The sequence below is a fragment of the Nicotiana tabacum genome, chromosome 6 (genome assembly GCF_000715075.1).
Source record: "Nicotiana tabacum cultivar K326 chromosome 6, ASM71507v2, whole genome shotgun sequence".
Lineage (NCBI taxonomy): Eukaryota > Viridiplantae > Streptophyta > Magnoliopsida > Solanales > Solanaceae > Nicotiana > Nicotiana tabacum.
The window spans coordinates 25,850,025-25,861,763 of record NC_134085.1 but is presented as its reverse complement, the minus strand read 5'-3'; the positions used below and the strand labels follow the sequence as shown (position 1 = coordinate 25,861,763).

The 11,739-nt window shown below is 41.0% G+C and overlaps 1 protein-coding gene across 2 annotated transcripts; it reads left to right on the top strand.

Moving 5' to 3' along the window:
* Nucleotides 1-1,814: 1,814 nt before the first annotated feature.
* On the top strand, nucleotides 1,815-10,708 carry LOC142181600 (uncharacterized). 2 transcript variants are annotated; one of them, XM_075254632.1, is made up of 2 exons: nucleotides 1,815-2,187; nucleotides 4,733-10,708. In XM_075254632.1, the coding sequence occupies exon 2, from the start codon at nucleotides 6,852-6,854 to the stop codon at nucleotides 7,815-7,817; it is 966 nt and encodes a 321-aa protein (XP_075110733.1). In that variant the 5' UTR covers nucleotides 1,815-2,187; nucleotides 4,733-6,851; the 3' UTR covers nucleotides 7,818-10,708. Both variants share the same exon structure in this region, with proteins under 2 accessions (XP_075110733.1, XP_075110734.1).
* Nucleotides 10,709-11,739: the final 1,031 nt, after the last annotated feature.

Below are 11,739 nucleotides of genomic sequence, written 5' to 3'. Positions count from 1 at the left end.
GAGGTAGATTTTCTAGAGTCTCTATCTGACTGGAAATCTGAATCAGTATAGCCAATGGGTGCAAGATCACCTGAGTGATACACCACATATAATCCCTAGTCCTCTTCAAGTACTTCATTATATGCTTAACATCAGTCCAGTGTTCTCGACCAGGGTTAGACTGAAACTAACCATGCCAACAATAAAGCAGATATCAGGTCTAGTACATAGCATAACATACATAAGACTCCCTACAGCAGAAGCATAAGGGACCACTTTCATATTTTCTATCTCATCAGTCGTTTTTGGGGACTGATCTTTTGACAGAGAGATTCCATGTCTAAAGGGGAGAAACCCTTTCTTGGAATCTTGCACGCTAAACCTGGTGAGAATAGTATCAATATAAAGTACTTGGGACAAGCCTAATATCCTTTGCTTGCGATTTCGCAAAAGCATGATCCCAAGGATATGTGCTGCCTATCCCAAGTCTTTCATATCGAAACGTGAGGACAACCATTCCTTTACTGAATTCAACATGCTCACATTATTTCCTATAAGCAAAATATCATCTACGTACAAAACCAAAAATGTAACTTTATCTCCATTCCACTTCTTATAGACACAAGACTCATTTTCACATTGATCAAAACCGAAGGTCTTAATCGATGTGTCAAAACAAGTGTTCCATGCCCTAGAAGCTTGTTTCAATCCATAAATGGATTTCTTTAATTTACACAACATGTGCTCATTGCCACTTTTTATGAAACCAGCTGGTTGTGCCATATAGATGCACTCATCAAGACTTCCATTTAGAAAAGCGGTTTTGACATCCATTTGCCAGATCTCATAATCATAATGAGCAGCAATGGATAAAAGAATCCTAATGGATTTAAGCATGGATACCGGCGAAAAGGTTTCCTCATAATCGATCCCTTCTTTTTGAGTAAACCCTTTTTGCAACAAGCCTAGCTTTAAAAGTTTGCACTTTTCCATCCACTCCTCTATTTTTCTTATAGATCCATCTACAACCTATGGGTTTGACTCCAGTAGGTGGTTTTACAAGATCCCAGACTTCATTGGAGTACATGGACTCCATTTCAGATTTCATAGCATCAACCCATTTAACAGCATCTGCATCATGTAGTGCTTCGTCATAATTAATAGGTTCAGTATTAGGTGTAAGCACGTAATTTTTGACCCGCACAAATTTTAAAGTTAGTTTTAGTATTTTAATATTTTTAAAAATATTTACTTGACTTTATTTTAATATAATTTTAATCTTTTTTTTTTTTACTTTTAGTCCTAAGACATAAAAATATAAAATAGTTTTGTTTATCGTATTTATCGCTTTTCTATATTTTTATCTTTAGTTTAAGATCAATTAGTATATTTTTATTCATGGTATCTTAATTTTATTCTGACTTTAACCTATTTTTCTTTACTTTTTACTTTATTGTTATAACATTCGAAAATACAAAAAAAGTAGTTTCATTTTAAAATTTTGTTTATTTACTTAACTAAGTTTAATTAATATTTTGGTAGGATTTTTGAGCTTGTCTTTGTCCAATAAGAAAATTCGTAGGCCCAAAGGTGTGAGTCCATTTCTTTAAACTTAAACCCAATTGTTCTTAGCTCATTCTTCCCAGCCCATTAGCCCATTTATGTGCAAGATTTAATCCTAGCCATCTATTTCCTTCTAATCCAATGATTATCATCCCTTCCCACCTTCATATAAAATACCCAATTATAGAAACCCTAGCCAAGTTTTTCAATTCCTAGTCTTGAAAGTAAGGAACCAGCCGTAAACCTATACCTCTCCTTTTCACGTCGTCTTTTTCGACGCATCTTCCCCCCCCTCCCCGTTTTTGATTTTTTTTCTTCTTCTTCGGCCATTAGAGCACCTGAACCCTCCCGCCTCACCACCTCAAAACTTGCCAGAAAAAGAACCAACGGCCACCCCTTTCGAAAACTCCATCGTCCCCGCCTCTCTCGTCGCCTGAGACAGCAGTGAAAGCACACACACATACAAGAACAAAAAAAAAACGATCAGAAAGAAAACGAAAGACAAAAGCTGAAAACGTCCGTTCGAGGTTTCGTTTGAGGTGGGTGGAATCCATCGCCGCCGGCTGTCCGAGGTTCTATTCCAGTTCGAGCCAGTCCGTCGCTTATCAAGGACCTATCTGTTGGATTCGATTTCACGAGATTGAGGTCAAAAAATTCTTTCCCAGTTTTGTTCCTTTAAAACTTATGTGTGGTAATATGATTATGTGAATTCTTTGATTTTTGACTATTGAATAAAACATTTTAACTGATTTTAGTTACGTAGGTTGAATGGCTAATCTCTTATTTGAGCTAAGAGACGGACATTATTAGTTAGCTAAGCGATTTAATGTGTTGTAGAATGGAAAATTGAACATGGAGAAAAAGTGGACCTTAAACATATTACTACTTTTATTTAATTGCCTTTTAACATCATTAGTATTATGTTTAGGCCTTCGATACTGGGTAGGCAAGCTTTAGGATATCTGTTAATTTTGAGGCGAAAGGTCGTTCCCTTAGTTAAATTTAACCGGGGAATGCCCCGAAGGATTTTTATATATTTTATCTGGGGTATGCCCCGAAATACATGTAAATGAAGGCCAGAGATTGGATGACGTGAGGAAGCGTAGAATAGAATTTTAATATTTTCTTTTATTTATTTTTATCTTTTTAGGTGGGGACGACCTCTAGCCTCTTGTGTGTTTATTTTATTTTTGTGTGTTTTACCTCAATTTGAATGTTTTAAAAGTCAATTAGATCAAGTACGCAACCGTACTTGTTACGGGACTTGGGGATTGCCTAACACCTTCTCCCCGAGTCAAATGAACCCCCTTACCTGCATCTCTGGTACAAACTTAATTTTGGAGTCTCAAGTGTTTTGAAAGGAATTTTTTTTTTTAAAAAAAATAACAGTGGCCCGACACACCGAAATCAAATGTCAGGTGGCGACTCTAAGTTATTTCCTTTTAAACACAAAATTCTGTCACTTCCAAAATTGAAAAACCTTTTCGAGCTTTACAAAATCTTTTTATTAATTTAAGAGGGTTTAGTGAGTTTGTTAAAAAAAGGGTGTGACATCTCTGGCGACTCTGCTGGGGAATTCAGGTTCGAGCTAGTACTATGATCTCGTTGGCTTTTAGAATATTTGGTTGAGGTTTCTGTGCTTTTTCATTAGCTTTACTTGATTTTTATTATGTTTTTATATTTTTGTTATTATTTGCTAGTTGTTTATGTGTTTACAGTTTTTCCTTTATGTGTTAATGCTTTATAAATTGTCATCATTTGCATAACCATGAGTCTTCTTTCTGCAACAAGTTTCGGAGCATGCGTTGCGTGCACGAACTCTTTGTTGAGTCACCCTTGATTTGGGGGGGGGCGTCGGACGTATGGAGTGGGTGGAAAGCTTGAGCAGCCACCATCGACCATACACTCCCCCGAATTGCCTTGTTAGTGAACCCAAAACTTAGGTCAGCCTTTAGGTCATTTTTATTTGCATCATGTCATTTAGACCTAGTAGGGCGCGGTCCCAGGTACCGTGTCCCTTTGTAGGAAGTCTGTCCAAATTTTGTCAAAATGGGCCTGTGACCCAAAATGACATTTAATCATCCTATGTGCTAAATGTTGCATCTATGAGGGTAAAAGGGTCATTTGACGGACCGATGTCTTGGAAAGAAGAGTGAAAAGTGAAGCTAGTAGGGCCCACTCGCATTTTTCTTTCATAGTTTTCCAAAAAAGCAAAAAAAAAAAAAATGAAAAATGAAAAATCCAAAAAACGATTTTACACTTTCCCATTATTTTCCAAAATTGAAAATAGAAAATCCAAAAGATTTTACACTTTTCCGCTATTTTCCAAAAAAAAAAAAAATTAAAAAAAAAGAGAAAAAGAAAATCCAAAAAGATTTTACATTTTCCATAATTTTCCAAAAATTCAAAAAAATGAAAAAGAAAATCCAAAAAGATTTACATTTCTCAGCATTTTTCAAAAAGACAAAAAGTATAGTTTTTTAATTAGTTGCATCTTCCTGAACTATGCGAACGTGATTCTCGTCTTTCGGGATGGGATACGTAGGCAACCCACATAGGGTCCGATCTTCCTAGTAGGTCCTAGGTTCTTGGCTTCCGGGGTCGTAGCCAAATCTTGCATGTATAGCCATATTTGGCCACATTGACCGTTTTTTGCAAAAATAGAAGTGTTTTCTCAAAGTAGTTTGTTATCTCTTGTCTTAGGATTTTGAGTCTACAATAAAGTGTCCTCTTAATTCTAAGGTTCATTCCTGTCAAATTTGCATGTCTAGCCACTTTTGGCCACATCGGCCGTTCTTGCAAAATAGGGTTATTTTCGCAAGAGTGGCTCAATTACCCATGTCTTAGGATCTTAAGTTTATAACTCGGTGTCATATCACTTTAAGGTCCATCCATGTCGTGTTTGCGTCCCTAGCCACATTTGGCCACATCAGCTATTTTTGTAAAAAGGTCCATTTCCGCAAAGTAATTCTTAAGACCATGATTGTCGGGATATTAGAGTCATGTAAGCTTTAAATGGAGTGTTTCTCATGCATTAGGGTCCAACTTTGTCAAGTTTGCGCAAATAGCCACTTTCAGTCACTTAGGCCATTTTGCAAATATAGCTAAGTTGTGTCCTGCATTTGTCTACTAGGAAATGTGGTGGAGTCACGTAGTGTCCCGTGTCGCTAACCGTGTTTGCTTCATTTAGGTATGGACCCGCTGATTCGATCCAAAGTGCTGATGGTAGTAAAGATTCCTAGGAAGTTGATCAAGTGGTGGAAAATGTTTTCATCGTTAGAGCAGCATGAGTTAATGCAGAAATTGGGCACCCTAACTTCCCTTCTTGATATCACACCCCGCCCAGACTTAGTGGAGGCGATGCTGACTTATTGGGATCCGCAAAATTTGATTTTCAGATTTGGAGAGTGTGAGATGACTCCTACCTTGGCGGAAATGTCTGGTCTCACTCTTTTAAGCTATATAGGCAAGGACATGATACTTCCCCGAGACCACTCTAGGACAAGATTCCTGAGCGACCTGGGCCTGAAAGATAATAAGCATTTAAAATGTCTCGAGCAGTCCTGGATATCCTTGGATTATTTGTTTGCTAGATTTAGACCACAGGATAGTTTTGACGTCTTTTGGGATGAGTTCTGCACAACCAAGTCAAAGTGGCAAAGACGTCGCCTCGAAGCTTTCAGCCTTGCTTTGTTGGGATTATCGATTTTTCCATTAGATGAAAGGCACATTAGCACCCGTCTGTAGTCAGTGGTAATGGCACTATTTCATGAGAAGCAACATAAAACTGTTACCGTTGTGCCGATGATCTTAGCAGAGTTGTACCGAACCCTGAGTGAGGTTAGGGGAGGTGTCAGATATTTTGAGGGAAGTAACCTTTTGCTACAGCTGTGGATGATGGAGCATTTGCACACCGCTTCCTTGCTTTGTCCCATCGACCGTGCCTTGAGGGATCGGGTGGTATGCATCGAACGTAGGATGAAATCTCCTAAGTTTACGTACCCAGTAGGCATCACGGCTTGGATTGAGTCCCTTGGTTTGAGGACAAATGGGAATGTTTTGTGGGATTACCTTTGAATACCTTTGGATGATATCTTGGTAGGGTGCCTCATGCAGTCTTTCCCGTTGCTGATAGGACTTAAGTGTGTCAGACCGTACACTCCCGTTAGGGTAATGTGGCAATTGGGTAGAAGACAAAAGGAGCCTCTGACTTTGAATCTTCGGAGGCACATCATAAATTTTAGCAAAAAGGCGGCTGATGAAATCAAGTATGTGCAATACTGGAACAATGCAAAGAGGATGAAGAAAAATACATTAGTAGAGGACGTCGGCAGACCCGAGTGCACTCAGGAGTACTTGATTTGGTTACAGTCCATCCCGCCAGGGGTCATAACCCCATTGCCAGCACAACTTAGGGGTCGGGCAGTTCAGACAGATGATTTTGAGGAGGCATCAGACCAAGATCCCTGGGATAAGCTTGAGTTGATAAAGTCTCAGTTAGCGGGATTGGCAGCAAACGTGGAGCAGCATGGCAGTATTTGTTTAGGGTCGGCCTTCAGGATGGCGGGGGCACACGCCAGGGCCTTTATTCCCAACATCGGGTGTCTTTACGAGGCATGTTACAGAGTTTGAGCATGACGGACAGCCCAGGACCATCCCAGTCAGGACAGTCGCATTCAGGAGCAGCTTGAGGAGTCATTCTATTTAGGTTTTTTGAGATTGTCTTATGTTGTCTTTTACTTTTGTGTCTTGTCTAGAAGTACCGAGTCCTTTAGGTAGTGTCAGAGTCTGTTGTAGTGTAGTTGAGTCTGTCATTTCTTTCATTATCGTATTTTCTATTGTATTTTAATATCGAAAAGTTTTAAATGAAAAATCCCAAAAAGATTTTGTTTTTAGTTTATTTTCCACCACTTCTCCAGAACTACGCTTGGTCTGATTCATGAGAGACATGATACGTAGGCAACCTATGGCGGGTTCGATCAAATCATTTTTGTTTCAAAATAAAAAGAGAAAGAAAAAGAAAAGAGTGATAAGAGGTGTTGGAAAAGAAAGAGAAAAAAGGATTGAAATGAGCAAATTGGGATGATGCCATATGACCCTGCGACCCTCAAAGCCATTTTAGAACCATTAATCATTGCTAGGTGCATTGCATGTAAGGTGATATTATTATTTGATAAATGCTCTAACGCTAACATGGTGGTTTTGTGTTGTTGTCCTCTGTTATCTCTATTAAGTTTTAGGAAGGTTGTCAGTTTGTTGGCATCCTGGCAAGTCATCTATACAATACCCGATCAAAGCGTCAAACAGTCATGGCTAGCAGGGAAACAAACACTGGAGTTGTAGACCCACCAAGGGAGATTGTTGAGTCAGAATCGGAACTGCACGACGAGGTCCGGAGGTTGAGGCATCAGATGGCAGAAATGTATCAAGCCTGGATTAAGGGACACCCTCCACCCTCATCCCCTACCAACTACACACAAAACCATGCTTCCATTCCACTACTATCTCAATCCCAGATGCCCAATACCATTGATCTTTCCCCACAACACGCACCTGGCTTTACCCCTTACCACAACTACCCTAGCACTTCAGCCCAAACTGTTCATGCTCCGCCAGCCAAAACAACCTCATACCCCGCTCCGACATCTGCTCCTATTTTTGTACCCCCTCCACAAGCTACCCTCCACCGATCCTCTAGTGAGCCCGCATTCCCCGCTACAGATTCCCACTACTATGCACCGGAGCCCACCTTCAAAGTCCCAGATCCTTATTCTTACACTCCCCAATTTGAGACTCATGTTGAAACTGACAAACCACCCAAGAACGCAGAGCAAGAAGAAATGTTTAGGAAGGTACAGAGTCTGAAGCAATCATTGAGAAATATGCAAGGGTTGGGAAACCAAGTGAGTGTGGCCTATAAGAATTTGTGTTTGTTCCCCGATGTCCAATTGCCTGCCGGGTTCAAGATGCCCAAGTTTGACTTGTATGATGGACATGGGGATCCTGTAGCTCATCTGAGAGGTTATTGCAGTAAAATGAGAGGCGCCGAGGGAAAAGATGAATTATTGATGGCATACATCAGCCAAAGTCTGAGTGGGGCAGCTTTAGAATGGTACACCCGCCAAGACGCCAGCAGGTGGTACACCTGGGACGATATGGCTCAGGCCTTTGCCCGACACTTTCAGTACAATATAGACATTGTTCCAGACCGCCTATCTCTGACCAAAGTGGAAAAGAAACCCAGTGAAAGCTTTAGAGAATATGGGTTCCGATAGAGGGAGCAAGCTGCACGAGTCAATCCTCCGATGGAAGAGGACGAGATGGTTAAATACTTTCTTCAAGCCCTGGAGCCCACTTACTATGGCCACTTGATCTCAGCCATTGGTAAGTCTTTCAATGATGTGGAGAAGATGGGAGAAATGGTGGAAGAGGGGCTCAAGTCGAGTAATATCATGAGCTCTTCTGCTATAAAAGCAACCACCCAGGCAATCCAGAGTGGTACCGGAAGTTTGCTAGGCAAGAAGAAGAAGGAAGATGTCTCTATGGTTGTCTCCAGATCATGGCATGGCCAGAGGGGTTCACCTCATCAATACACCCATCCTCGACCACGACCTCAAGCCTACGCCCAAGCTCCATATAATCCACCTCAACATTACTTTTCCCTGCAAAACCCCCAATACTCAGCCAGGCCATCCCAATACCTTGTTCACCACGCATAGTCATATGCTCAACCCCCTCCTTACCCGCAATGGCGTGCTCCAGCTCCGCAGAATATCTACCCAGCTCCACAAAATACATATCCACCCCCACAACCCTATCAAAACCCCACTGGTTCAAATTTTCGATCAAGGCCAGAGTATAGGAGAGAGAGGCAGCAGCAGAAACAAACTTTTACCCTGCTTGGAGAGTCCTATGCTAGCCTGTTTCAAAGGTTACGACAGTTAGACGTCTTGAGGCCGATTGAGTCAAGGATACCAAATCCCACTCCAAAGAACCTCGATTATTCCTTAAGATGCGCCTATTGTTCTGATGCTCCGGGGCATGACATAGAGAAGTGTTGGCATTTGAAACGGGCAATCCAGGAGCTTATCGATACAAACAAAATTGTAGTCCAAAGCCCAGATGCACTAAACATCAACCAAAACCCTTTGCCAGCCCATGCAGAGGCACATGATTGAAATAGTTCACAAGGATGGGAAGCCCAAAAAGTCTTCTAAGTACGTCATGATGATTTGGGCCAGTGAAAGCAACCCGGTTAAAGCTCCAAACTCTACCAAAGCAACACCCTTGACAGTTGAAGGGATGACTGAAAAGCCGAGCTCACTCAATTAGAAACCACCAGTGTTGGTTGTGAAAGGGTTGTCGAAAGATATCGGGGCAAGTCCGGAAAGTTCAAAAGTGGTAGTACCAGGGATTCCAAGTAAGCCTGTTATAGTTGTGAAGGGGGATCCTACTACCTTTATCATCATTAAACCAGTAACCCAACTTCCAGTGGTGAATGCCAAGGCTGTTCTGTGGAATTATAAACAAGTGATAGTGACATACAAAGGAAAAGAAATAGAGGAAGAAGTCAATGAAACTGGAGGATTGACTCGTTTTGGGAGATGTTTCACCCCAGAATAATTAAGGAAAGCCAAGCCATTCAAGAATAGCCAAATGTCAGTAAAGAAATCGGTCACCGAGGAAGAGGCTGAGGAGTTCCTAAAAAAGATGAAAGTGCAGGATTATTCCATTGTGGAGAAGTTAAGGAAAACACCAGCTCAAATTTCTCTTTTATCTTTGTTGATACATTCAGATGGACATCGCAGGGTTTTGATGGAGATTTTGAATGAGGCACATGTTCCTGATAAGATCACAGTGAACCACTTGAAAACGATAGCTGGCAAGATCTTCGAAGCAAATAGGATCACTTTCTCAGACGATGAACTTCCTATGGAGGGTACAGAACACAACAGAGCTCTTTATCTCATAGTGAAGTGTGAAGATTCTGTTGTCTCAAGGGTTTTGGTTGATAATGGCTATAGTGTGAATATTTGTCCCCTGTCTACTCTGCAAAAACTGAAGATTGGCACCGAAAGAATCCACTTGAACATTGTGTGTGTTCGTGGCTTTGATGGGGGAGGTAAAGATTCTGTTACAGATATAATGCTCGAATTGTCGATAGGGCCCGTTGAGTTTACCATGGAATTCCAAGTGTTAGATGTGGTTGTCTCCTACAATCTGTTATTGGGCAAGCCTTGGATACATGCTGCTAAGGCAGTCCCGTCTTTTCTACACCAAATGGTGAAGTTTGAAGGGGACAGACAGGAAATAGTTGTGCATGGGGAGGAGGACTTGTCAGTTTGTATTGATACAATTGTTCCGTTAGTCGAAGTTGAGGATGATAAGGGACCTTGAGTCTATCAGACTTTCGAAACAATGTCTGTTGAGAAAATTCCTGAGGGGAAATGTATTTCGGGTCCTAAGCTATCCTCTGCGTCCGTCATGGTTGCGAATGAAATGTTGAAGAATGGTTTTGTGCCGGGCAAGGGTTTGGGCTCATCTCTGCAGGGTATTGTGCATCCAGTGCACCCCAGTGGGAATCCTGGTACGTTTGGTTTGGGATTCACACCCACAGAGAAGGACGTGAAAAGGGTTAAAAATCTGAAACAGAAGGTATGGTCGCTCCCCAAGCCCTTCCCACACATCTCTAAGTATTTTGTCAAGCCAGGGGCCGAAAAACCTCCAACCTCCTCAATCCCAAAACCTGTGGTCGATGTTGATGAAGAGCTGATCAAGAGGTTCCGAAGTCTATTCGAAGAGGTCAATATGGTAGAAGTTGGTGAAGGCTCTAGTAAAGCAGATGTGCAGCTCGTTGGCCCAAACGTGAAGCTTAGCAATTGGGAAGCTACTCCTCTCCCCACCAGGAAGGAGTTTTGGTAGTTTGCTTTGTTTTCCTTTCTGTTATTTGGGTTATTCCAGGATTGTAATCCAGATTTTTAGTTTTTGCTTGTTTTGATGTTCAAACCCTTCTATCCTTTTATTTTCATTGAAATGCAATTTTTCGTTTTCCGTTATTCTTAATAGTGTTTTGTTTTGTTCTTTTTTCTTTTGTACAGTTCTTTTTATGCTGGTTGCAGTGACATGACATGCATGAAGAGTTTCTAGTCGAATCTTAAAAGCCAATCTAATCCTGAAATAACAATCCAAGGAGTAGAATATGATGATGAAATAGAATATGATGAAGAAGCAGCATATGAGGAAATCAATAAAGAGCTAAAACAGTTTGAAGAAAAACCAAAGCCTAATTTGAGTGAAACTAAAGCAATCAATTTAGGGGACCAAGATAATGTTAGGGAAACCAAGATAAGTGTGCATTTAGAACCGCAAGTTAAGGAGCAAATAATCAAAACATTGTTTGAGTACAAAGATGTCTTTGCATGGTCATATGACGATATGCCGGACCTGAGCACTGATCTGGTAGTTCATAAATTGCCAACTGATCCAGCATTCTCTCCTGTCAAGCAAAAGTTGCGGAAGTTCAAGACTGATATGAGTGTAAAGATCAAAGAGGAAATCACAAAACAGCTTACTGCAAAGGTCCTTCGGGTCACTCGATATCCCACTTGGTTAGCCAACATTGTGCCAGTACCAAAGAAAGATGGTAAGACCAGGGTATGTGTTGATTACCGTGATCTTAACAAAGCAAGCCCAAAAGATGATTTTTCATTGCCGAACATTCACATTCTGATCGATAATTGTGCCAAGCATGATATTGGGTCTTTTGTGGATTGTTATGTTGGATATCACCAGATCTTGATGGATGAGGAAGACACAGAAAATATAGCGTTCATCACGCCATGGGGAACATATTGTTATCGGGTAATGCCATTTGGTTTGAAGAATGCTGGGGCAACTTACATGAGGGCGATGACCATTATATTTCATGACATGATACACCGGGAGATCGAGGTTTATGTAAATAATGTGATCATAAAGTCAAAGAAGCAGTCTGACCATGTTAAGGATTTGAGGAAGTTTTTCTAAAGACTCCACAGGTATAACCTCAAGCTCAATCCAGCGAAATGTACATTTGGTGTCCCGTCAAGGAAGCTGCTGGGATTCGTTGTTAGTAGATGCGACATTGAGTTAGATCCATCGAAGATCAAAGCCATTCAAGAGTTACCGCAACCAAAGAACAAAACAGAGGTGATGAGT

Bases quoted from the DNA above. Each gene is read 5' to 3' on its own strand.
- LOC142181600 (XM_075254632.1), top strand. From the start codon at position 6,852: ATGGCTAGCAGGGAAACAAACACTGGAGTTGTAGACCCACCAAGGGAG.